The 25,272-nt window shown below is 41.6% G+C and overlaps 1 protein-coding gene across 2 annotated transcripts in view; it reads left to right on the top strand.

The window, feature by feature from the left end:
• The window catches only part of ZMIZ1 (zinc finger MIZ-type containing 1), a 476,022-nt gene that overhangs the window by 386,448 nt on the left and 64,302 nt on the right, over positions 1–25,272 (top strand). For both annotated transcript variants that reach the window (XM_063133162.1, XM_063133163.1), the window contains one exon: positions 11,118–11,262. In XM_063133162.1, coding sequence (XP_062989232.1) covers positions 11,118–11,262 — 145 coding nt within the window. The remainder of the gene's footprint in view (positions 1–11,117; positions 11,263–25,272) is intronic.

Below are 25,272 nucleotides of genomic sequence, written 5' to 3'. Positions count from 1 at the left end.
CAGCCTGGTGCCCTCCAGAGTTGGCTGGGGCAATGGGAGTTGTAGTTCATCTGGAGGGCCCCATTTTGGAGAAGGATACCCTGTGGAAAGGAATCCCAGAGAAGGGAGGAGGGCAAGCAAAGGCTACACCAGGTGGTTGCTTCTGCTCCAGCTGAACTGTTCCTCCTCTGCCACTGGGTCATCTCTCACCATCTGTCCTGTGGGAAGGATTCCAGGCGGCAGAGTCATGAGGAGGCAGGCAGGCAGGCAGGCAGGCAGCACTAGACTACATCAGCTGGCTGCTTCTGCTCCAGCTGGCCTGGTTTTATTTCTGTTTCTGGTTTAATGTGTCTTGTGTAGTTTTCTTTTGTTCTTTAGTACATTCATTGCATTTTATTAAGTATGCTGTAGGGTGGATTCCTGCATTGAGCAGGGGGTTGGACTTGATGGCCTGTTAGGACCCTTCCAACTCTACTATTCTATGATTCTGATGTCATGAGCTGCCTTGAGGACTTCATTCAAAAAACGGCATATAAATCCACTAAATAAATAAGTAGAACAAACCTATTTTATTCATTCATTCTTTCACTCTTTGTTTAGTGAATTTGTATCCCACTTTTTGACAGAAGTCCTCACAGGTCCCTCCTGCTTGGTGATGAAACTCAGCAGGTGGCCTTGGGCAGCCTCTCAGCTTAATTTACCTTACAGGCTTGCTTTGAAGAGAAAGTACAGTAACTCCATTTATGTTCCTCTGTCATCCTTGGGGAAAGTGCTGAATATGTGTGGGAAAGATAAATTGATACGATTTTGTTATGTAGCTGTTTGAAATATGTGCCTGCTGGACGGTGCTTCCTACATTTTACCAGTATCACACTTTAAATGTTGCAACTATATTGTGACCAAGACAATGTTGTTTTGCCCAAATCACGTTGTTTTCACTGACTGGGTTTGGACAACACGATAACTAACCAGTGGTGGTTTAAATAGTCAAAGGTGGGTTATTTTCTCATCTGTCAGGACTTTTTCACACCATGGTTGGTTATTTGGCGAAAACAACAAACGCAAATTGCCAACACTGTGCAGAGTTGATTATTTGAACAACCGCTGGTTATTGTGTTGTGTGTCAGGCACCGTTGGCTATTTCATTGCACACAGTTGGTTATTTTCTGCAAGTACAGAGTCCCGTGGTAAGAGAGACCAAAGCGGCGGCGGCTGCCCTAATACACCCAGCTGAACTCACAATGGCTGATGGGATACCAGTGGTAGGACTGGGGGGTAGAGGGTGGATGTGTCAATCAAACAGACTGTTGACTAATAGTCAACTGGATGCTGGCCTTAATCCACCCCACGATTGATTATAATCATGTGTGGGGAGTACCCCCTCAATAATCAACCATGGAGTTAACTATTAACCCACCATTGACTATTGTGTTGTCTGAACGTAGCCACTGTTTGTAGACAGGATTTGAATTTCTATAGTAGTGCAGCAACCTGCACTGTGAACACGTTTCCTCAGTATCTTCTGTGTAATAAACTACACGGTATGCAGTATGTAGTGTTGCACATCTGTCAAGGGTGCCCTTAAAATAAAAAGCAGCAGTAGCATGTAATGGTTTATTTTGCTTATTATAGCAGCACAGTGATTAGCTTTGGACGGCGCTTCTTGCTGTGAATGAAAAGCAGTCAATGAGGAGATGCATTTATCACAACCGAAATCTTGCATCTTTTTAAAGATTTCCTAAAGCGGCCACGAAGGAAATAATGCTGTGCTGCCTATTGAACTCGTGCTGCAGCTTAACCACAGCAAGGAGCTGTAATCCTATTGTGCTTTTCCCACTGTCTCCTGGGAAGCAGATGGCATTGAAATGACTGAGCAGTTGTCCTGCCCCTTCCTCACCTGCCTTTGTAGCTGTAAATATAGTGTCTGCCTATAAATAACAGTTTGCTGCACTTTGAAGCATGTTTCTTAACAAGAGGAGGTGATTTACTGAGGTGATAAACTGTAACTAATACTAGGGTATCATAATGGGTAAATAGATTAGCACCGTGAGCCTCTGTATTTCACTTTCCAGGGAGTCCGTTCGTTCATTTAGTATCTCCGAGATGCTTACTGCAGCATTTTGCAACACGGCGGGCTATGTCTGGTGGTTCCAGAATCGATAGTTGCATGTGTCGTGCTAGCTTGGTGTACACATGAGCAAATTTAGCGTTGATCACTGAATCTCTTTGCTTTTCATCCCAGGTCCTGCCCCCACCCACAAAGGGTACTTATGGGCTCAATCTATTATTAATTCGCCTGATTAGAAGGTATTAAATGCTCCATTGTGTTATATATTAAAGCTGTAAAGTAGCATGAAAACAGCTGTACGCTCATCGTGTTCATTTTGAAAGGCAGGAATGGTCGCTGGAGAACCAACACTCTTGTCTAAAGATCTGTAAAGACCTGGTTGTAAGCTTTAATCAGTAGATCGATCAAGTCAAGCTTCAGTTGATTAATTGGTGGGGGTCGATTTAAACAGTGAGGGCAACTGTTCATTTGCAGGGCTGCAATTTAAAGGCACACTTGTTTTTCAAGCTATTTTACTTCATGTGTTACTGTAATTGTAAATGAAAAAGAAAATAGTAAAGATGACCTTTCCTTCTATCAGTGAATTATCATTATTGTTTATGAAATTGTAAGGCTGTAGTTTTATGCACACTTACCTGGAAGTAAGTCTCATAGAACTCAGTAGGGCCTATTTCTGAGTAGATGTGCATAGGATTGCACTGTTAATTATATTACATTTCTTTTAATAACACAAAAAGGAACTCATGTTGAAGATTGGGATAATATGCAAAACTATTTAAATTTAATGGGAAAATCTTTTAAGTGGTTAAAAGACAGGTGATTAACTAACAAAATATTCTTTAATTTGCTAATGGCCCTCATAAAAATATAATGCATAAGGCCTGTCTGGGAGAAAAGAAGTGTAACTTCCAGGAGCATCTGTTGGAAATTTGCCCTATGTCTATTTCTCAATGATAGGGAGATGCAAAACAGACATCATTTTTTTCATAGATCTTTAGACCAGGGGAACAACTCCTGGCAGTGATGCCAAACACAAAAGGACACAAGGACCCCACATCAGTTGGATTTGATATTGTGTATATCTTTTGGAAGCTGGTAATTTTAGAGGCATTTTTCCTTTTTGCCTGATGCTAATGATTCTTATTTTCATAGCACTCTTCCTAAATACCATCTCCTGTTTCACATAGATTAGTAATCAAATCTAACCATCCTAGAAGGTAATGTTATATTCTGCACGGAAGTGGGGGCTGAGACTGAGGGGATGCTTGCTTTAGGTGACTTTGTAAGTTCATGGAGAATTTCTTGGGGTACCATATTTCTTCGATTGTAAGACGCACACTAATTTCAGTACCACCAACAGAAAAAAAAACCTAAGACACACCCGCGATTCTAAGACGCACCCCATTTTTAGAGATGTTTATATGGGAAAAAAGTGAGTCTTAGAATCAAAGAAATAGGGTAATTATACTAATATAGTCTTTAGGTGGGGGAAATACAGAAGTGCATAAGGAGGGGCATTAAAATCCGCATTTAGTAAAATAGAGTATCAGAAAGTAGGGTTCTTGCCTAGCCTTCTCTGTGATATGCAGGACAATTATTGTATATCCAACACACACACACACACACACACACACACACACTTTCTATACAGTTCAATAAAACCTGCACCATCTGATCCTACTCTTCGTGTTGCTTGGCTTGTATATTAGGTGATGTACCTGTTTAGGCACAAAAAAGATAAGGAAATCCAGTCTCTCTCCTCTTTAGTTGCCTTTTCATCTCTTTAACAAGCAGTTCTCAGTTTACGACATTTATTAATCTTGTATAGCGAAGCTCAGGGATGAGGAATCTATGTCCCTCCAGATGTTGCTGGACTGGACTGCAATTCCCACCATCCCTCACCATTATCTATCCTGACTAAGAGTGATGGAAGTTGCAGTCCAACACCATGTGGAGGGACATACGTTGCCCTCCTCTGGTGTAGCTTCTATGGATTGGTTCTCAAATTAGCAGTGTTTTCTTCCTGAAATGAGACTTACAATGATGACGCAAAAATGAAATTTGCACCCAGAACCAGTTAACAACCCAAATTCCAGCATCTTTTGATTTGTAATGTCATGTGGGGAAAAAATAGTCCTATCTTGTGCTAATCAGATGTGGAAGTCCCTCATGGGACTGCCTGAAAACTGTCAATCCTTCATCTTAGCTGTTGTGATGTACAGGGAAACCTCTGTGGCTAAAAGGTGCAGGAGGTCTTTCAGCCAAAAGGACAGCTTTCTTCTTTTGAAGGAAGAAGGCCGGACAGAGATGGTGATGTTCTTAATGTTCCGTTTTGCTGTGACAAAAGCAATGCAGCATAGCAATGGGCTGCAATCCATTCGTTAAATTGCAGCAGAAAGTAGAGCTGAGAAGGTCCATCTGTAAAATCTGTGCTCCTGATTTATAAGGGGTGGTGGTGGGGAGGGAGGGGGTGAAAACACAGCTGCTTGGCTGCTCTGTGTGAGAAGCAGAGACTGACTGTTGGCACCATCTGTGGCTGTCCTTTGTGCTTGCTGCTTTATCTGTTCATTATAGTGTGATACTGAGTTTCTCGTGCTTTGAGTTTCAATGAGATGAGAATGTGCCTAAATACAGCCAGGGCCTAAAAAGCAGCAGCTAAGCATGCTAAAGATGAATAGCGTAATCTGTAAATTAATTTTCGGTTTGTTTCGTCTTATTTGAATGGGCAGAGGACAGTCATGTTCTTCAAAATCCAGCTGCACCAGATGGGTCTCTGTGTGGCCTTATTCAGTCTGCCTGGGTCATGTGCAAACTAGCACAGTTAGGGCAAGCTTTTGCAGTACTCTGTGCAGGCAAAGGACTGGGAATGCTTAAGTTCTCCTGCCAGTCTTCCGTGGCAGTGGGAGGTGAGATGTGTTTTTGCCCCCGGTCTATGTTCATTCTACATTCAGTCCAAATACTTTGGGGTAAGGTGAAAAGAGCAACAGCAGCATGACATGCAAAAAACAAACGGGGGCAGATTTTCAGATTTCAGTAGGAGCAAGATTCTCCACAAGGTTTTTCGGCCCACTACTGGAGACATTCAAGGTGGTTGGTTTTTGTACTGAGGTTTAAGAGCCCTTGTTGCAGTTAAGAGTTTATACTCCATCAAGAATAGGCGCCGTTGGGCTCCTACCAAGGCCCACACCCCAACAAGGGACTCACGGCCAACACCTGGTGCCTCCTGGCCTTGCTGCTCTTTGTCTTAGCTGTTGTTACCTTCTCCCCTGCATGTCATGTCTAACCCTACTGCCCCTGTTTTGGGAGAAGATGTTTCAGGTAATCAATCAGAATCAGATTCAGAACTAGAAGATGCAGCACGAGACACCAGGCAGCCTGTACCAGTGGGGGAGGAAGCTCTCACAGGCAATTCCCCAGCTGGAAATCAGCCCTCTCCAGAGCTTATCTCCTCAAGGCCAAATCCTACACACTCAGTGGGAAGTGAGGTTTCTTCCAGAGGTGAGTGTCCCGACAAGCTAGCTGATGCTAGGGTCCGCCGGAAGCTCAAACGCACAGGGCGGAAGGAAGGCCTAAGAAAGTCGTTTGGATTACGCCAGAACCTGCCTCCGCACCAGGCGCTCTGAAGTTACGGGCGTTTGGGAAGTGGCTTCATATTCTTCTTGAACGGACACTTGTCTCGCTTAGTTTGCATAGTTTTGTCTAGGGGGACGTTTCCAAGAGGTTAGACTCTATTCGGGTAGAAGAGACGTTTGTTGCTTAATAAAAGCTTTGTGGATTACTTAGCAAGCCTTGTCATTTGCCTCCCATCGAAAGTAAGAGTGTTCTGAGAAACACTGCACTCCCCAAGCACTTTGCTTCTCTTGTCCTTCCTCTCCGGACAGCTTTGCTGATTTGGCCCAATGGTCAAGTGAATAGGCAGTGGTGATAGCAGCAAAGAGAAAGAGGCCCACTGAGGACATCTTGGCCATCACCCCCCCCCACACACAAAAAAACCCTGGAATGGAAACTTATGGCAGTGTTATCAGCACAGATCAAAGAGTCGTACACATGCTTTCAAAATGTGATTTGTGGCTTTGGCTCATTTCACTGTCTTTTTTCGGGCTGAAACATGGGCTATTGCTTCCCATGTTCTTTCTAAATGGCACACTTGCAAACAAATAGAAGCAAGCCAACCTGTGAAGATTCTGCAGCAGTGCTGCCTTGTTCATAGCAACGTCCTTGCAGAGCCCAAACATGTTCAATCTTTACAGCGTTTTAAGGAAATGGTGGCAGTCGGCCTGTTCTATCCGGCTTTTGGAGATGTTTAACATTTCAATGCATTTCTGCTTTTAAGCTGAGATTTTATTTTAAAATCTGACTCCTTATATTTTGTGCTTTCCATGCTTTGTACATTGCTATTGGTTCTTGGGAAACTGGGGGAGATAATTTATGATTGTTTAAAAATAAAAGAATATCAGGAAAAATGTGAAGTGGCGACTTTATGTTGCAAATGATGGACACCCGTAAGGATAATAGATTGGGAGACAGGCAGGTCTTGCAAGGCTGTTGTTCATTTCCATGACACTTGTGCAAGAGAACTTCACAGTGGATTGTACTCTATATTGAATCTTGACTAATGTGCGGAGGGCTACCTGCCTTTCCCAATTTTTTTCCACCTAGGGCACCTAAATATTTCAGGCCAGCCCGTCAAACAAATACTCAAAAGTCCCAGAGGAAGAAAGCATAAGTCTGTCATTGGTCAGGTATTGAGGTATATGATGGCAATGTTCAAATTTGTTTCCCCATTGTCTGAAATTCTACATTAAAAAAAAAAGCACATCTTCTGCAAATATAGCTGTATATTTGTCTGCCCACAAAAGGTGAGCCATGCTTTGATGTTTTACATTTCATGATTTACAAAACGTTTGGATGGCACATTTAATTTCATGGATACTTTATATATTCCCATCACCAAAGTGATCCCAACTTGTTTATCCTGGAGAGTGGGGTGGAGGAAATTGCCTCCCTAACTAGGCATTATTCTACTATTGCCTCTTCTCCTACCTTGCCTCTGTTCCGCCCCAAAGTGAGTTGCTGGCATTCATTTGCAGATTCATGTCATAGAATCATTAGACTGCTTCCTCCTTTTATCTTTATTTGTCAAGAGCATTCTATGCTCACGTATGGGGAGCAGCTCACTCCTTGCATCAAAGCTGCACTTAAGATGGATGGTTTCCATTCGACACCAATGTAATTACGTTCAGCTTGTGTGGAGGGGCTCAGCATCCGCTATTATTCCAACACTGGCTGCATTTACAGTTTGCCAGAACACTTTGTTCATTCCCCACCCCACCCTGCTCCCTCAGAACTCAAGTGGCCCCAGTGTAATGTTAGGTAGTGATTGTTATCCCCAGGCAACATAAAAGGGAGGAAAAAGAGGGAGGGTGAGTACCCTTTGTCGCTGGCACATTAATAATGATATGCCAGGGATAAAAGGTGAGCACAGTTTGATCAAACGCTTGTTGACAGATTCCTTAGCTGCTAATTATTATTATTATTATTATTATTTATTTGTTACCTGCCTCTCCCTCCGGGATTGAGGCAGGGTACAACACAAAGGCAAACGCCATAGAATACACATAATTAAAACATTTAAAACTAATACATTATTAAAAGCAGCACATTATTAAAAGGCATCTTAAAATTCAACTGGGTAGGTTTGCTGGAAGAGATCAGTCTTTATAGTTTTCTTAAAATCCGGAAGACAGTTAAGTTGACGAATCTCTTCCGGCAGAGGAAAAGGTCCCCTGGGTAATAGTTGTCAGCCTTGTTTTTCTTGACTGGAGTAAGTTCTTCTCAGAGGACCTGAGTGTGTGGTGTGGATTGTATGGGAGAAGGCGATCCCACAGGTAGCTTGGACCCAAACCATGTAGGGCTTTAAAGATGATAACCAACACTTTATACTTTGCCCAGAAACTAATGGCCAGCCAGTGAAGAGATTTTAAAACTGGTGTAACGTGGTCACCCCTAGGTGTACCGGTGACCAGCCTGGCTGCCATATTTTGAACTAGTTGAAGTTTCTGGACTAGGCACAAAGATGGCCCTATGTAGAGCGCATTGCAGAAGTCAAGCCTCGAAGTTACCAGCACGTGCACTATCGTCTTCAGGTCTTCCAACTCTAGGAAGGGATGCAGCTGGTATATCGGCTGAAGCTGAGAGTAGGCACTCCTGGCCGTCACATCTATCTGGGCAGCTCACCATAATACTCTGCACTTACAGTGGATTATTTCCAGAGCGTAATATAATGGGAATGTGGTCTTTAAGAGATAAATCTCTACACATTCAGAGTGACCCCATACTGGTAGCCTACTATAGGATTATTCGCTCTTCTTAGTATCGAAATGCTTTAAAAATGTTTCTAAAGTGAGCATTTCTCCCTGATGGTACCATTGAGAAACTATATTGCATCTACCCAGTTCTTAACTGAGAACCAGAAGCAGTCCCTGGTCTTCAACCCAGAGGACAATGAGGGCTGTGGAGGAGTGATATCTGTAGCAACAGTACAGTTACTTTGTTGGGGTGGGGGGTATTCAAGTTTGTCTCGATCCTCCAACCTGACTCCTTTGTCAAAATTACTCTCCAGGAATTTTACTGGTTTGAACCGAAATAGAGATCACTTTTGTGAGCATATTCAACAAGTGTGTAAACATACCACTTGGTGTTCTTTCCCCAGGTGATGGGGCTGCGAATGGGACCAAAGGGCTTTCCAGAAGCCACTGATGCTGTGACTTAGCTGGCATAGTGACATTGTCACATCTCCAATTGTGACATCAAACAATGCTGACTACATGATCTCTCATGGGGTTGCTACCATATTGCCAGGAAGAAGTTGCTGAAAGCAGTGGCAGTGAATAAGTGCTGGAGGGGAAAAACAACTCCAGGGAAAAGGTCTTCAGAGCCTCCTTTTCTTGACAAAAATACTTGCTTTTAAACATTTGGCATAATTCTAGTTACTTCTAGTGGTACTAAACTGTAAAATTAGCTAGCAGGGTTCAAGCTTCCTTGGAAGGTGTATCTCCTCAGAAGCCTCTCATTCTTGTGGACAGGGTATTGCTTTCTCTCCTCCATGATCTTGAACTGCTTCAGAGGGTCAAGGGTGGGAAGGGGTGATATTTCTTTACCAAGGAGTCTATGGTTGGTTTAAGATAGCAAGCGTTAGGGGCAGCCTTGGGAATCTGGTCCTCGTCTCAGCTGTAGCTATGACTGATGAATGGAAGTGCAGGAAGTTGGGTGGAAGAAGAACTCCACCCTAACTTCTCACTCTCCCAGTTGTGATGGAGGGTCTTGCCAGGGCAGGGGAGCTGTGAGTGGTGGGAAGTGGATGTGGATGTGGTAAATGGGATTGGAGAGAATAAGTTATAATCTGCACCTTCCTTTCCATGCCAGAAATATGATGAGCCGTTTAGCAAGTTTAGTTTAGTATAAACCTTCCTTATTAAACTTATATCCTGCTATATTCTGATATATTGCCCTTGGCAACAAAAGAGTGATTAGTCACCATGGTAAAAGCAAACTAACTTTGACCTTCTGATATGGTATATTACGTCCCCTTTCTTTCTGTTCTGAAGAATAATATTGTCCTGTTCCTTCTAGTTTTATTATCCTCTTTGAAATGCCTTTCTAAATACTCTCAAATTATGATTTACAACTCTTTTTAACATAAAAGGTCTAATTTTGAACACAGTTCTTCACATGAGGCCTGACTAGAACCAAACATTGTTGTATGATTTACATCTTGTGTGTGTTATGATTCTGCTCTGCTGCTACATCCCAAAATAATGTTGGGGTGAAGAACTTGTGGCCCTCCAGATGTTGTTGAACTCCCTGACTTCCGTCAGCCCCAGCTGGCTGGCCAATTGTTCGGAATTATGGGAATTTTCCAGCAATATCTGATGGATCCCTAGTTCCTTACCCCTGCCCTTTGGGGATATATTGAGACACTGTAAGCAGGGCTGTATAGTTCATGTCTCTATGCTGTTTTTCACTGCAAAGGGACAAATGCTGGTTGCTTTTAATTTAAACTAAGTTCCTAGGTTTCCTGGAAGTAGAGGAAAGCTAAGAAATGTATGGGCTGCATTGAACATGAGAAACTATAGCGTGGCTGAGCAGAGTGCCAGTGGTAAACCATTAGGCTTTACTGCTCTGCACAATTGTGTATCTTTCAAGCAGTTATTCTTCTCTGTCCCAGGTGGGGAGATTTCATGACAGTATCTCTGAACTTTCCTTCATACCTAGTGATGTACGAAAATTTTATTTATGGCCACAAATCTTCTGAAAATATCATGTTCACAATCCTGAATGTGAACATGAGCAATACACTGTTTAGGTTTTTTTGTTTTTAGAAATGTTGGCAAATCCACAAAAGTTGCAATTGCAGTTGAAAAATGCGCCTTCTTCAAATACACATATTTTTACCATTTAATTAATGGGGGGAAGTGCACACTTTTGAAAAATACTCACAGGAATGAAATGTGTGCTTTTCCCTTTTGAAATGTGTACGTTCCCCTTCAAATGAGCCAAAAGTAGATCGAAATGAAAACAGGAGCAAGGTGAAACGAGCCTAGAATTGCATTCCGGAGAATTTTAGCAAGCTTGAAAATTGCTGGTGCTTCCTTCTGTATCTTCTGCGTTGCTATTCCAGTACTTGCTCTGCTCCATTATTTTTGAAGAGATTTTTTTTAAGCAGAGAAAAAAGTTAAGCAGCAACTACTTTTACAGGAGGGCTACTTTGTGAAGGAGGTGGAAGAAGTAACTGCTGTCCCATTCAGGCCAGCTGGTAATTTTCGGGGAGCTGGATTTGGCTCTGATCTCTATTCTTTGTGTACAATGTATTCCGAACATAGAATTAAGGCTCTTAGACCCTGAATTTGCTTTTGGTTTTGATTTTAAATAAAAGTTACACAATGTAATCAGCTTGATTGCTTGGGCAATTGCCCCACGTTTCACACTTTTGTTCTGTCCTCCATTTTCCTTCTTTTTGCTATATAAATTCTTCCTCCTTCAATGACCTTTTATTCTGTTTTGTTTCCAGCCCTGCTCTCATCGTGGTGTGAGGAGCTGGGACGGCTTTTGCTGCTGCGCCACCAGAAAAGCCGGCAAAACGACCCTCCGGGGAAGCTACCCATGCAGCCACCCATGAATTCCATGAGCTCAATGAAACCCTCCCTTTCACACAGGTGAGCCCCATGTAGACACTTCCCCCCCACACACACACAACAGCACACACGACATTAGTTCCTAGGAGAAACAGTGTAACTGGAATGCTTGCCTTCAATTAAGTGTGTTCCCTTCATGGAATAGGACACTAGAAATCCTGGTGTCATTGGTAGCTTAGCTGTTATGTTTGTACCAGACACTGGTGTGTTTTAAAAAGTGTACGGGTATACATTCTGAAACTTCTTGAATTCCACATTGCTGAGTACTTCATATCTGGTAAATTATTTGTTACGTTCCAGTTCTATGTGAGATTAGTGAGATGAGGTTACATCAATACAAGGATGGTTGCAGAAAGTGGATCCCAGGATTTGCGTCTTGTCGCTAGAGATGCTGGCAACTATACAATCCCCCCACCCCCAAATTCTTCACCATCTTGAATTGAAATCCAAGCTGGAAAAGAATTGCTAGCTTTGTTTTTGCAAGGTTTCCTCCTTGCCCCTGACCTGTGCAGGCTAATGGAAGGAAGCCACTACTTTAGCTTGGAGAGGGAAGGCAGGGGAGAAAGGTAATTACTTGAGATACCCACCCACCCACCCCACACACACAGATTGGGGGGGGGGGAAACCTCTAGTAATTTCTGAGTTGATCCAAGGCAAGCTTGCCTATCTCTACTAGTCACCTTCTTTCCCACTCACTGCCCCCATCCTGTGGGAAAACAAGCAGCCAGAGAAGGTATTTTGGGGGGGAAATATGCTGTCCCTGAGGAACACGCCAGTGTTCACACTTCTGGCTGGGTGGTGGGGCAGAGGTGGTGGTAGAGAATGGACAGCTTGGAGTGGGTACTTTGGTGCGGGGAACCTAGCAGATGAACCCAGACAATTTGGGTGCTGGACAGTATGATTTATCCCCATTCCTTATTCGTGGCTGCTCCAGGTAATGCCCCACTGGTGAATAAGGGATCTCCTCCGCCAAAGGAAGCAAAGGTGGTCCCAGAAAGGGAGTAGATTTGCAGCATGCTCCGCTTCCACTTGGCATCCAGTGCTCTGCTCAAAGGAGCTGGTAGCTCATAGAATAGTAGAGTTGGAAGGGGCCTATAAGGCCATCGAGTCCAACCCCCTGCTCAGTGCAGGAATCCACCCTAAAGTTTGATGGCTTTGGCCACTCTGCTCCCTAACACTTCAATCTCCCTTCCTTGTATTTCGCTTGTTTCTCCTTTATTTCCTACTCCAGCTCCACTCTTCAGTTAGACTTCTACCATGTATCCAACTCTTGACTGACTTCCGAGGACCCTAAGCCCCTGCCGTTTTACTTGTTGATCTGCTATCCCTCTCTGTACTTAACCCTATTATCCCTCTGCATTAAATGGCACAGTCACAGCACAAGGCAGGAAAAGTTCCTTCCCTTAGATGCCACTTTAATATAGCGCACATTGTCATGAAAGTCACTTAACCAAACCCATAAAAAAATCCCTCTCTTCTTACAAGCTTTTCAGTGAGGATTATTGTCTGTGATCTTAGCCTCACAACTGTAGTTGATTGATCAGAGTTTTGTCTCCTTTTTCTGCAGTCTAGCCTTATGCCCCTTTCCTTTCTGTTACATTTGAATTGATTAATGAAAGAACATAAGCAAAGACATAGGCTCCCATGGCCATTTCTGTTGCATGTTCTTATTCACTCAACTGCCTATCAGATGTTACAGGAGGGATTTCCAGAGTGAAAACATGGGGATCTTTCTTTTGCTATGACAGTTGATGGTAGCCCTAAGACAAAGAACACATGGAGAAGTGGTCAGAAGCAGGCAAACAGGAGATTACGTGAACATAAAATATCATAAATATGCCAGAAATATGCATGGCAGGAGACTAGAGGGCCATAGGCGAAGTCAAGAGGAAGTGATATCCCCATGTTCAATTACTCTAGGTAGCATTTGTATAAACAGAGCCCTCAGTTCTGAAAAATGTACTGTTTAGTACTCTGAAAACACCAGTACATGGCAGCGAATTTATGAAGTGATATTCATGTGATAATACTGATTATCTCAGGCAAATTCTGTGAATGTTTGAAAGCTCAGGAATGCATCAGCAAATGTTGACAGTCACCTAAATGTTGTAAGCATATACTGGTATATGGAGAATGATGGAATGCACACACATACACGTACACGCACACGCACACACTTCATCTGGGATTGTCAGCATTCACATGAGAAAGTCAACTTTCACCACGTTTTGTACATTCAGTCCAAACTAGATATTCTGGAATAGTTTTACCCACTCTCTTGCTGGATGTTTCCAGGAGACTATGTGCCAAACGCTTTGCCATGGTGTTGATAGTCATTGCTGCATAGTTGCCCATGTAGTGGTTGCAACTTAGTGTAGCTATGATCCAGGAAAGGGGGATTGAAGGAGCTTTGCTAGCTTCTGTGGCACGCACTGTACATGGGTAGTTAGTGAGTTGCACTCTTGGTGCCTAAATCATTTAGTGTTTACTTAACAGTACCCCTATTCACAAGTTCCTGCTCATGCACGTATAGTGAATATGAAGAAGAACTGAGACTGTGGCCTGGTTCAGACAACACGCTAAACCATGCTGCTTAACCACAAAATGGTTAAGGGAATGCAACCATTTTGTGGTTAAGCAGCATGGTTTAGAGTGTTGTCTGAACCGGGCCATTGCCTGCTGGCCTCTCCCTGACACTGTTATGCCTATGCACCGCCCCGGTGCCTACAGATTGGGGTACACCATCTGAAAGTGTAACCTATGCTTGTACAGCTTTCCATGAAATCAAGAACATTCAGGGCAGGGGTGGTGGGGGTGGTCAACCTGGGGGTAGGACTGATGGTCTGACTCTATATGCCTGTTTTTAACTTTTGTAAACTGCCCAGAGAGCTTCGGCTATGGGGCGGTATATAAATGTAATAATAAATAAATAGATATGTTCATTATATACATGGAGGGGGAACTATTTAAAAGTACCGTGCATCTAAAAAAAATGCTTACGCAGAACATTTCTTATGAAAAATAGTACAATGAGGCTGTGTTTTCTAAAATGTAAGGTAACAGCATATAGTTGTAGAACTGCTAAGGTTCAGGTTAAATATACCAATTGTTATTGCTACAGTTCCCAAGTATTTTATTGTCCTTCGATTCGAAGACACACGTTTTTCCCCATATAAACCATCTCTTAAAACAGGGTGTGTCTTAGAATCGCAGGTGCGTTTATTATTTCTTAGAATCAAAGCTTTTTTCTGTTGGTGGTACTGAAATTAGTGTGTGTCTTACAATCAATGGCATCTTAGAATCGAAGAAATACGGTATTTAAATTCTGGAGGCAGCTGCTTAGAAATTGAAACTTCTAGTTCTCTCTTAAGAAAACTTACTAGATTTATGAAGGTGTATTGTTAGCTTTGGGGGATTTACCCAAAGGTAAAACCCCACTGACAACTGTTTAAACTCAGAATAATCTAAAAAAAGCAATTTATTGATCAATGTAGCAAGTTGGAGAAGTGGAAACAGAGCTGAAAACAGGTGTGCATTAATGTATGCATTAATTTCGCTAGATGAAGATCACTATATTCTTTTATTTATTTATTTTAATGTGATAATAAAGATATTCCAGAGGGTGAAAAAGGAAGCTTTTTTGCACATTTGAAGTGTTCAAAGCATTATACATGATCTAAGTAACATTTCTTATACAATATACATTATACACTATTCTAAACATTATCTAAGTAATTCCTATTTATTTATTTATTTATTTATTACATTTTTATACCACCCAATAGCCGAAGCTCTCTGGGCGGTTCACAAAAATTAAAACCATCATAAAACAACCAACAAGTTAAAAATACAAATACAAAATACAATATAAAAAGCACAACCAGGATAAAACCACGCAGCAAAATTGATATAAGGTTAAAATACAGAGTTAAAACAGTATAATTTAAATTTAAGTTAAAATTAAGTGTTAAAATACTGAGTGAATAAAAAGGTCTTCAGCTGGCGACGAAAGGAGTACAGTGTAGGCGCCAGGCGGACCTCTCTGGGGAGCTCATTCCACAACCGGGGTGCCACAACGGAGAAAGCCCTCCTCCTAGTAGCCACCTGCCTCACTTCCTTTGGCAGGGACTCACGGAGAAGGGCCCCTGTAGATGATCTTAAGGTCCGGGTAGGTACATATGGGAGGAGGCGTTCCTTCAAATAACCTGGCCCCAAACCGTTTAGGGCTTTAAATGTCAATACCAGCACTTTGAATCGGGCCCGGACCTGGACTGGCAGCCAATGAAGTTGTAAAAGGACTGGCGTAATGTGATCTCGCCAGTCAGTCCCTGTTAGTAAACGGGCTGCCCTGTTTTGTACCAGCTGAAGCTTCCGGACCGTTTTCAAAGGCAGCCCCACGTATAACGCATTGCAGTAATCCAAACGAGAGGTTATCAGAGCATGGATAACTGTAGCTAGGCTATCACTGTCCAGATAAGGGCGCAGTTGATATATCAGCCTAAGCTGATAAAAGGTGCTCTTTGCCACTGAGTTCACCTGTGCCTCAAGTGACAGTTCTGGATCGAAGAACTGTCCCTACAGTTCTTAATTAGCATATTAAGAACTCTACAAAGGGGCTGACAGATCCCTACATCTGTCAGCCCCTTTGCAGATGTGAGGCTGGGCATTTAGTATGTTGCCTAAGGCCATCTACAGAGTTTGTGGCTGGGGCAGGATTTTTGAGCCAGGGAGCCCCTGGCTCATAGTTCATACTCCCAGCTGCTACAATACACCAGCTCTTGCAATTTCTCCTGCTTATTCCATTAATGGGTAAGGAGCTGCAAAAGAAGAGATTCTTTTATCATACATTGCGAGAAAGCATATCCTAGTTTAACATTTTTAAGAAACCATGTAAAATTAATTGGTAGCAAATAATTACAGCTTAATTTTTTGATGAAATCCAGGTTTCAATCATTGTCATTTTAAAAAGTCATGTGAAGCTTCATCTTGATTTAAACAGGAACAGCTCCCTTCGTAGTCATTCAGAACTGTTCCTTGCACTGTACACTTGTTAAGGTGTTCCTTGCAGCTTGTATAGCACATGTTAACGCTTTGCAGTGTCAATAACAATGTCTGAAAACACACAGCTGCTCTTTTCAGCATTTTCTATTATCGCAAGTCTTTTTTTGCCTCCTTTTAATCTTCTATCATCCACAATTTTGCCTTCAATATTAATTAAATAGCAATTTCCTTACAGCCAGTGGTTGTATTAGAACAGTTTCTTAGAGCAATCAAAATTGATTAAAATGAAGAGATGAAGCCTTTAAAAAAAATACAACTGATTTGATTCCAGAGGTTTGATAAAATTAAATGGAAGATCAAATTAACTACTAATTCAATTAGGTGGATAGAATTTTATTATTAATTAGCATTATTAACATTATTTGACATCAACGCTGTTCTTCTCAAAGAGCACTTGGGTGTTCTTTACAAGCTGGAAGGAGACAGAAGGGAACCTGCTCTTTCTCTTGCTTTTCTTTGTTGTTTGTTTGTTTCTTGCTCCAACGGAAGAAGCCCTAAGGTGGTGATGATATTCATCGGTTCATAGCCAAAATATAATAAGCATTTTGTTAAAATTACAGAGCCGTACCATGAACCAAAAATACAACTGCAACTATAATTCATAAGCTAAATTTACATTGTGTGTATCACCATTAAGTGTAAGATGTTGTCCCAGTTGTGGTTAAAGCTGCATTTCATGTTCAAAGTATTTTGGGGGGTTGTATTTATGCTAATTAAGAACTTTAAAATTATTTTAACTTAAATTAAAGTTAATGGATAATGAAAATATGGCATTCCAATGGTATTTCTTTACATCAGAATTTCAATAGTTAATAGGGTAATCAAAGGGCCCCTAGGCAGCATTTGAAGTGCCATGGGATGCAGACCGACCTCTGACCTCAAAGGAGGAGGTCCAATTGTGGCACACACACCCATCCCTACTCTTCCCCCTCCAAACCCCTCTCAGCTGCTGCGAAAGCTCCATAGTGGCCCCTCCCTCTCCCAGGTTTGGGACTCCAACCTTAGGAAGGGAAAAGAGGGGAGTGTTGGGGTAGATCCATGAGCTGGGAGGGGAGAAGCCATGAATTTGCTGGATCCAAAGGTCTCTTAACCTATGTTGCTTCTCCTGGCTGTGAGAACAAGTGGAAAGTGCTCTTAAGGAGGACAGAGAGGCAAAAGAAGAAGAAGCCACTGTCGCTCCCTCCATCCTGCTGGCAATAGCCCAACAGGGCTTTCAATGGATGGCGTGCTCCAAGATAGGAGCCCAGCATCATTGGAGCTACATGCCCATAGGGCTGCTCTCTAATACAATGATTCTACTTGCCCAGAGTGTCCTGAGGATCCATAGCTTATGCTTCCTCATCATATGTCAGTATCTTCAGGTCAGCAATTTCTAAAAACCAAAAAAATCTAAAACATTCAGAAGTTTTAGTCTTCATAGTAACCATTGACATATTACAAACTATTGAGTTAGCCTGCACCCCAAATATCAAATAAATTGGAATGGTGATGCCTTACCAAATTATTTATTTATTTTTATTTATTTATTGCACTTATATACCGCTCCCATAGCCAGGGCTCTCTGGGTGGTTTACAGAAATTCTAAAATTAAGATAAAAACGAGTATACAAAATTTAAAATTCTAAAACACAGAACATACACACATAAAGCATTAAAAACCATTAAAAAACTAAACATGTGGGTGATTAAGATGTGCTGCCATATACCTGGGCAAAGAGGAAAGTCTTAACCTGGCGCCGGAAAGATAGCAGCGTTGATGCCAGGCGAGCCTTGTCAGGGAGATCATTCCACAGTTTGGGGGCCACCACCAAAAAGGCCCTGTCCCTCGTTGCCACACTCCGAGCCTCTCTCGGAGTAGGCACCCGGAGGAGGACCTTAGATGTTGAACGTAGTATATTCACATCGGGAGAGGCGTTCCGTCAGGTATTGTGGTCCCAAGCCGTGTAAGGCTTTATAGGTCAAAACCAGCACCTTGAATTGGGCTCGGAAACATACAGGCAGCCAGTGCAAGCCGACCAGAGCAGGTGTTATATGGTCGAACCTTCTGGTTCCCAAAATCAATCTGGCCGCTGCATTTTGCACGAGCTGCAGCTTCCTAACCGTCTTCAAAGGCAGCCCTACGTAGAGTGCATTGCAGTAATCTAACTAAATTTACAGTATTCATGATAGTATTTTTAAATTTTATATTACATATTCTGGCTATGATTCAATATAAATATAATCCTTGGGGATTGTTTCCTCGTGTTGTTCTTGTTTGATACTACGAGCAACTCACTCCCCGCCCCATTTCCCCCCCCCAACTGTTTTTAGCTTAACATTTTTAGCTTAGGAGGCAAGGATTTTGCTTTAACCAAACAATTACACCGTTCTTTATCAATGCTTTTTTTTTAAGTGTTGCAGGCAACAATTTTAGGATCAGGATATTAATTTTGGTGTAACGAACTCATATTGGGATTGGCCATGTGACCAGTACAGGAAGCATTGCTTTTATCCTAATGGGCTCTTTAGTGACAACAGCCCATCGCTAAATCTAATTGGGCTATCTGATGTGTTGATGTTGTCATCATGCCTAGTACATGATTCTCAATTGGCTGGGATCGCTTGAGGAGAAATGGAATGGATAAAAAAAGTGCCATTGAAGCAGAAATGGAGGAGGGGAAGTGGCTGTAAATAGCCACAAAAGAAGTATAAGGAAGCGGGGGGAGGGGTTCCCCTGAAATCACAATTTTTGAGGTGAAAATCATCTGGAGAACATTCGGATCAGCACTATTTGTGTGTCATGTAATTAAAAATTCATTCAGCTGTGTCAGTACCTGTTACTCTTTACCTTTGTGAATGGCTTTTGGATCGACACACACCTGTTCTAAATACTTAGGTGCCTTAAGGGAAAGGGTGTAGTTTATAGAATTAAACTGGAGATTTCCCTATTTAGCGTTACCGGTGATTCCTAAAGAAGAAAGATGTCACATAAGAATCAATGGCGAAGTGATTGAAAAAGTGAACTTGGAGACTAAAATTTAATGCTACTTTCAGTAAAGGCCAGTACAGAATTCAAGCTGTGTTTTTCCATCTGTAAAATTCTGGAAATTTTACATCTCTAGTTCTAAGCTTCCATAGTGCTTTGCTATCAAATTCAGGTGGCAAACCACAACTTTTCACTTTGTTTAAAAAGTGGGGGGAAACAGTGGTGGTGGAGGCCACACTTGGGGGAAGCAGGGGGCCACACGTGGCCCGTGGGCTGTGTGTTGTCCACTCTTACCTTAGTGGAAAGTGTATAGCTCCTGGATGCAGGAGATGAAACTATTTGGCCAGGGCATTCACTGGGTGATCTATGTCCAGTCACACCCTTTGAGCTCAGCCCACCTCACAGATCATTATGAGGATAAAAAGGAATAGTCCCCATGTATATCATCCTGAATGGGCAGAATAGGAATTTGATAGATATGTAAACAAATAGAAATAGAAATGTGATAATAAATAAATGTTGGGAAAGCAGTTGTTCCAATAAAAACTCACGGCAATTCAGCACTCATGCTATTCATCTATATTTACATAGCTGAACCGTAAACTGGTAAGCTATCAAAATTAACTGAAAGTAAATTCATCAACATGGCATAGCTGGTGTGTGTGCCTGTGCATGAGTGTGTGTGTTTGAGAAAATACTAAGTAAACTGTCCGTCTGTCTCTATCTTTTTTGAAAGGAAGCTATTTTTGCCAGTCTTTGAGCATGCATATTAGCTGGATAATCTCAAGAAGTGCAAGCCCATTGAACCCTTCATTCATGCTGCTTGCTGTACCTTCTCTAATTCAATCACCCCATAGATCATCCTTCAGATCTCTTGTTTCTGTGCAGAGCCTTTTCTTCTTCCTCTCTCTCTTGTCTTGGAGGCAGAGAGAGAGAGAGAGAGAGAGAGAGGTGGAATCTGTTTCAGTGGCTCCTTTCCTGATTGTTGTAGCAATTGCTGACCTCCAGGCACTATGAATAAACAGCAAAGCTGGGAACAAAAGATTCTTCTGGCTGCCATTATCTCACATTAACATAGCAGAGGCACTGCGGTGTGAACAATGCAATTCCCATTCACCAATAATCAGTGAGCTCACCAGCGGTTGGATTACCAAGGCAACAGGCTATGGTAGAATACTGGGTGGGTGTCTCAGTTTGTTTTTTAATAATTATTATCCCTTATCGTTATTTGAAGGATCAGTTGAATACAGAATCCTAGCCATATTGATAAGTACAAGTAAAATTAATGCTTTGCTGCTTAACTGGAGGTAAATGCTGGCACATGGGTTAAAATATACCATTAATGAAATACAGCTGGCTGTGAAATGAAATAGCATGTATCAAGCTACAAATCATTGCAAGGGATTGTTAGCATCTTTGGAAAGCAGTTAACAGGTGGAATGCTAATAACAGGTGGATTTTGTGACTGTTGTACAGGGCTGTAGCAGTGTATTTGCGTGCATAGTAGGCTGCCTACGTAACAGTAGCCAGAATTGAGAGTGGCATTAGAAATTTTGCTGGGGGCTGGAAAAAGATAGTTAATCAGAATGGATTATTCTATCCCATAAGCTGAAAAGGTAATAATGAATGAAAACAGCCTCTTTAGGTGCTGGAGCATATTTTCAGTAACTATGTTCTCCTTTCTAATGTAACTAGGTGATTGTTTGCCTAGCATGCTGTGTATATTTATATACACATAGTTTTCATGGCCACAAAAAGTATAAGATTAGTCTCAACTACATCTTATAGAATCATAGAATAGTAGAGTTGGAAGGGGCCTATAAGGCCATCGCGTCCAATCCCCTGCTCAATGCAGGAATCCACCCTAAAGCATCCCTGACAGATGGTTGTCCAGGTTGAGGCATAGCGAATGGCTTGGGCATACCCACCAGAATATGACTCCCCGTTTAAATAGCAGACCCCTGTGCCATATCACAAATGTTTTTGTAAGTCTCTTCAGCTTCAAAAGTGGTGGCATGAAGAACTGGTGTCTAGATCCCAACTACTTTGCTTCCTAATTCAGAACCACCTGAATTAAACTTCTCAAGACAACTTGGGTCTGATTCATAAACAGAACTTAAAGAGGGTCAGGATCGAATGTCTTTTTGCACAATTGATAGTTGCTAGCATTTTATTCCACAGATAGCCTTATTGGACTGCATTCAGAAGTTGTACTAAACTATAGTTTAATGAGACACAAACAAGCCTAGCCCACCCCGGCCCCACACTCATGTACTACCCTGTCCTTCACTGCAGCTGTGAAGAGGTGTTTGGATGCTTTGGTTCCTTCTTTTGATTAATGCTAGCTTGTCATGTCATCTGGACCTCACAAAACCATGGTTAGTTTCAAACAAGCTAACTTCAAAATGTGGCTTTACAGAGGTGGCTTGTTTAAGATTACCATAATTAAGATTAACCACACTTCAGGTTTAGTTAATCAGAACTGTAGTTAATTAACCACACTTCAGGTTTACTTAATCAAGCTGTAGTTAATCAAAAGTCAAAAGTAAAAGCTTCCAAACTCTATTGCACAGGGGTGGGGGGAGCTTGGCTCGTTCATAGTTTCTAAAACATAGTTTAGCGTGATCTCCAAACACAGCCACTATCATCATCAAGATTCAATGTAGAGTGAGGAATTTGCAAGCATATTGCACCTTAGTATGCAAGTCAAATATAGGGGTTTTACACCAGACACTGGCCCTGTTGAGAAGACACCTTAAATCACGGCTTTAACCACAGTGAATAAGGCAGAAAGCTGTTATCACCATGGTTAAAGCTGTAGTTTTAGGTGTCTTCTCAACAGGATCTCATGAACTTTCAACCAGATGCTTGAACTTCGTAGGCCTTGCCTGAATATACCAAATTGGAAAGTAAAGGGTGTAAAATCGTAAAAGTAATTTTGTGCAGTGGATAAAATATTAAACATGAAGAACCAAAAATCAAATACTTGCTCAGCCATTAAGTATTATTGCATTTTTATCCTATTCTTCCTCCAAGGATCTTAAAATGATGTACATAACCCCTTTATCACAACATCACTGGGAGGTAAGTTAGGAAGAAACAGAGGCACACTTTGAACATCATAACAATCCACAGTTAACAAGCAGGGGGGTGTGCTGATGGTTCTCCCCCCACATGTCCAGTGATTCTGCAGTAAACAACCCAGAGACACACCATCCCTAAGTTGTTTATTGTGACATCCAAACCCAGAACTTGGATTGTTGGGGGACGAACATCCCAGAGGTTGAATCCATGGGTTTAACTGGGGTTTGATAAGACGTGTGAACTGGGTCTGAATTAGGCTTAGTTCAGACAGCACATTAGTCAACACAGTGTGAAAACTCCACTCAGTGGTTGAGTTTTTAGGAGGTACTCCCCACACAACATGTTCTAACTCCACCATTGTGTGACTGTGAGCTACCATAGAGTTGAGTAAAATCCATTGCACTGTTTGATTGACAGTTCCTCCATCCTGTCTCCTCCCATCAGCCATTGCTGCAAAAAAAATCTCGGCAGCTCTCCTATCGCCACACTTGCAAGGAAGCTCAGTAGCCAGTGGGAAAAGTCAGCTCAATGTAACAGAAAATTCCATGTAGCCCTCCACACAACACGCAACACAATGGTTGTGTAGGAGTTCTCCTCTGCACGGCCTGGATATTAAGCCTGTTTCCCCCCAAAAAACCTCTACCTCTGTGTGAAGTTTTCCCACCAGACAACACATTTCACAATGGTGGAATTCTAAAACCGCCGTTGAGAAACGTGTTGTCTGTACTGAAGCTTATTTATTTATTTATTTATTTATCTATTTATTACATTTTTATACTGCCCATCAGCCGAAGCTCTCTGGGCAGTGCACAATTAAAAACCATAAAATATAAGAAGAATAGGTCAATTTAAAACATTAAAAGTTAAAAAGGCAATATAAAAACCAGCTAGGTTAAGTTTTCGGCACGAGGGAGGGTCTTCCAGGACGGGTGCCACTACAGAGAAGGCCCGCCATCGAGGTTTCTCATGGTGGCACTCTGTTTGCTTCGGAATGGCCAGTAGGACCTCCTCTGAGGATCGTAGTTGTTGTCCGGGTGTATACTAGGTATGCTGGTCCCAAGTTGTTTAGGGCTTTAGAGGATAACAGCATTACCTTGTACGTGGCTTGGCAGCTAGCAGGCAGCTACCATGAGCTTCCTAGTTGAATGGAGATTTGAACCCAGATCTCCCTGACCTAACTTTGATACTATGTCCACTATAGAACATTGGCTTTTGTCAACTCATTCTCTCACATCCTAATCTCCCCTCAGAGGGTTGTTGTCAGAATAAGAGAAATAAGAATTCTAAAGAGCTTTAGAAAGTGTAAATTGCTATAGAAGTAATTTGTTCAATTTGAACCACAAAAATCTCTGTTGTTCGAAGATCAAATACATTGCATGTAAAAAAATTAATATGAATGAGTTCTGCTATGATTCCAGCGTACACATTTTCATTTGTATACTCCAAACCTCACCAATGTACAGTGAATACATTTTTCCTCTTTTCAGTTCACTTGTAGAATTCCTAAATTGCTCTTATTCCTTTTTGTCTTTATACCTATTACCACCATGTTCTTATACCTATTCATTCCAATTTATACTAACCCATGGCAGAACAGAAACCTTTAGTTTTGAAAGCAGACCAAAATGCAGGTAACCATATTGATCTATTAGGAAAAAAATTCAAAAAGTAGCGTAAACAAACATTTAACAACAATGGGGGGAAATGCCTGGAAGGTCTTACTTGGGTGTATAGTACAGGAGCTCTTGCTTCTGTGTCCCAATAAACTTTGATACAACCTGAAATCTCTTGCACTTGGCACAAACTAATTTAATTAGTTTGCAAAGAACTTCCTGGATCACCATCCTAGGACTTAACATTGTCATATATTTCAGATGGGCTTCCAGCATGTCTTTTCCAGCAACAACTTACTAGTTTATTACTTTGTGCCTTTCCTACTAAAGGTAATGCACTACTATTTTATTTGACATATTTAATTCAGTCACTCAGAGATGGCCTGCAGATTTTGGGCACCAGAAGACAAAAACAGAAAGCACAATCCACCATGAAATTTATCCTGAGCATTCCTCAATTGTTTGTTGTTAAAATAGTGCCATCAATGCACATGGCACAGTACAGGGTAAAATGATGTTATTAGATTTTCTTTTTTACCCAATATAAATAAAATAATGGGGCTGGGGGCATTGGGACTAAGTTGGAACACATTCAAAGACATGTTTAAGCTCTCATTGACACTCAAGCATACATATCAGTGTATGATGATCAAATATCCAAATATGTATCTGGAGACCGCTATCTATAGTAAGCTGCACCTTCAAATAAAGAAATGGCAGTAAGATTTTCTGTCCATTAAAGAGTCAATGGTGTGGACTTGTACTTCCAGTTTTGAAGGATGTCTTTTTGCTACCATGAGTGCTCTCAAAATCCCCTTTCATTGACCATCTCATACTTTCGAGAGCACAGGAATATAATTCAAATGCACAGTAATATCTATAAATTTCAGCAATGTTTCTAATACAAAATTAATATGCAGAAATATTTCCATCCGAAAAGGCGCCACCATAGGACATAACCACATCATATCCAGACCACAATGCCAACAATTGACAATTGTGGACATTCCCCCCCCCCAAAAAAAAAGAACGATTTCTGTAATAGGTATAGAAAAAAAAATTCTGTTGCATAAAGAAATGGAACACACACAGGCAAGGGCAACTTCCCATTGTCTAGTTAACATGAAAGTTAATATCCTATGTCTTTTCCAAGGTAATGGATCTTCTCCAAGTTTCAGGCATGTGTAGTTGAGATAAAACCAACTGAAGTTCAAATCCCACAATCATTGGAACCATATATCACAATTAAGAAGTGTGGTTCCTTTTTAGTTGTGAATTATAGATAGCTTGGTAAAGAAATAAGCCAAC

Source organism: Elgaria multicarinata, chromosome 8 (genome assembly GCF_023053635.1).
Source record: "Elgaria multicarinata webbii isolate HBS135686 ecotype San Diego chromosome 8, rElgMul1.1.pri, whole genome shotgun sequence".
Classification (NCBI taxonomy): domain Eukaryota; kingdom Metazoa; phylum Chordata; class Lepidosauria; order Squamata; family Anguidae; genus Elgaria; species Elgaria multicarinata.
The sequence above is the reverse complement of the archived record's forward strand: the minus strand, read 5'-3'. Positions and strand labels throughout refer to the sequence as shown.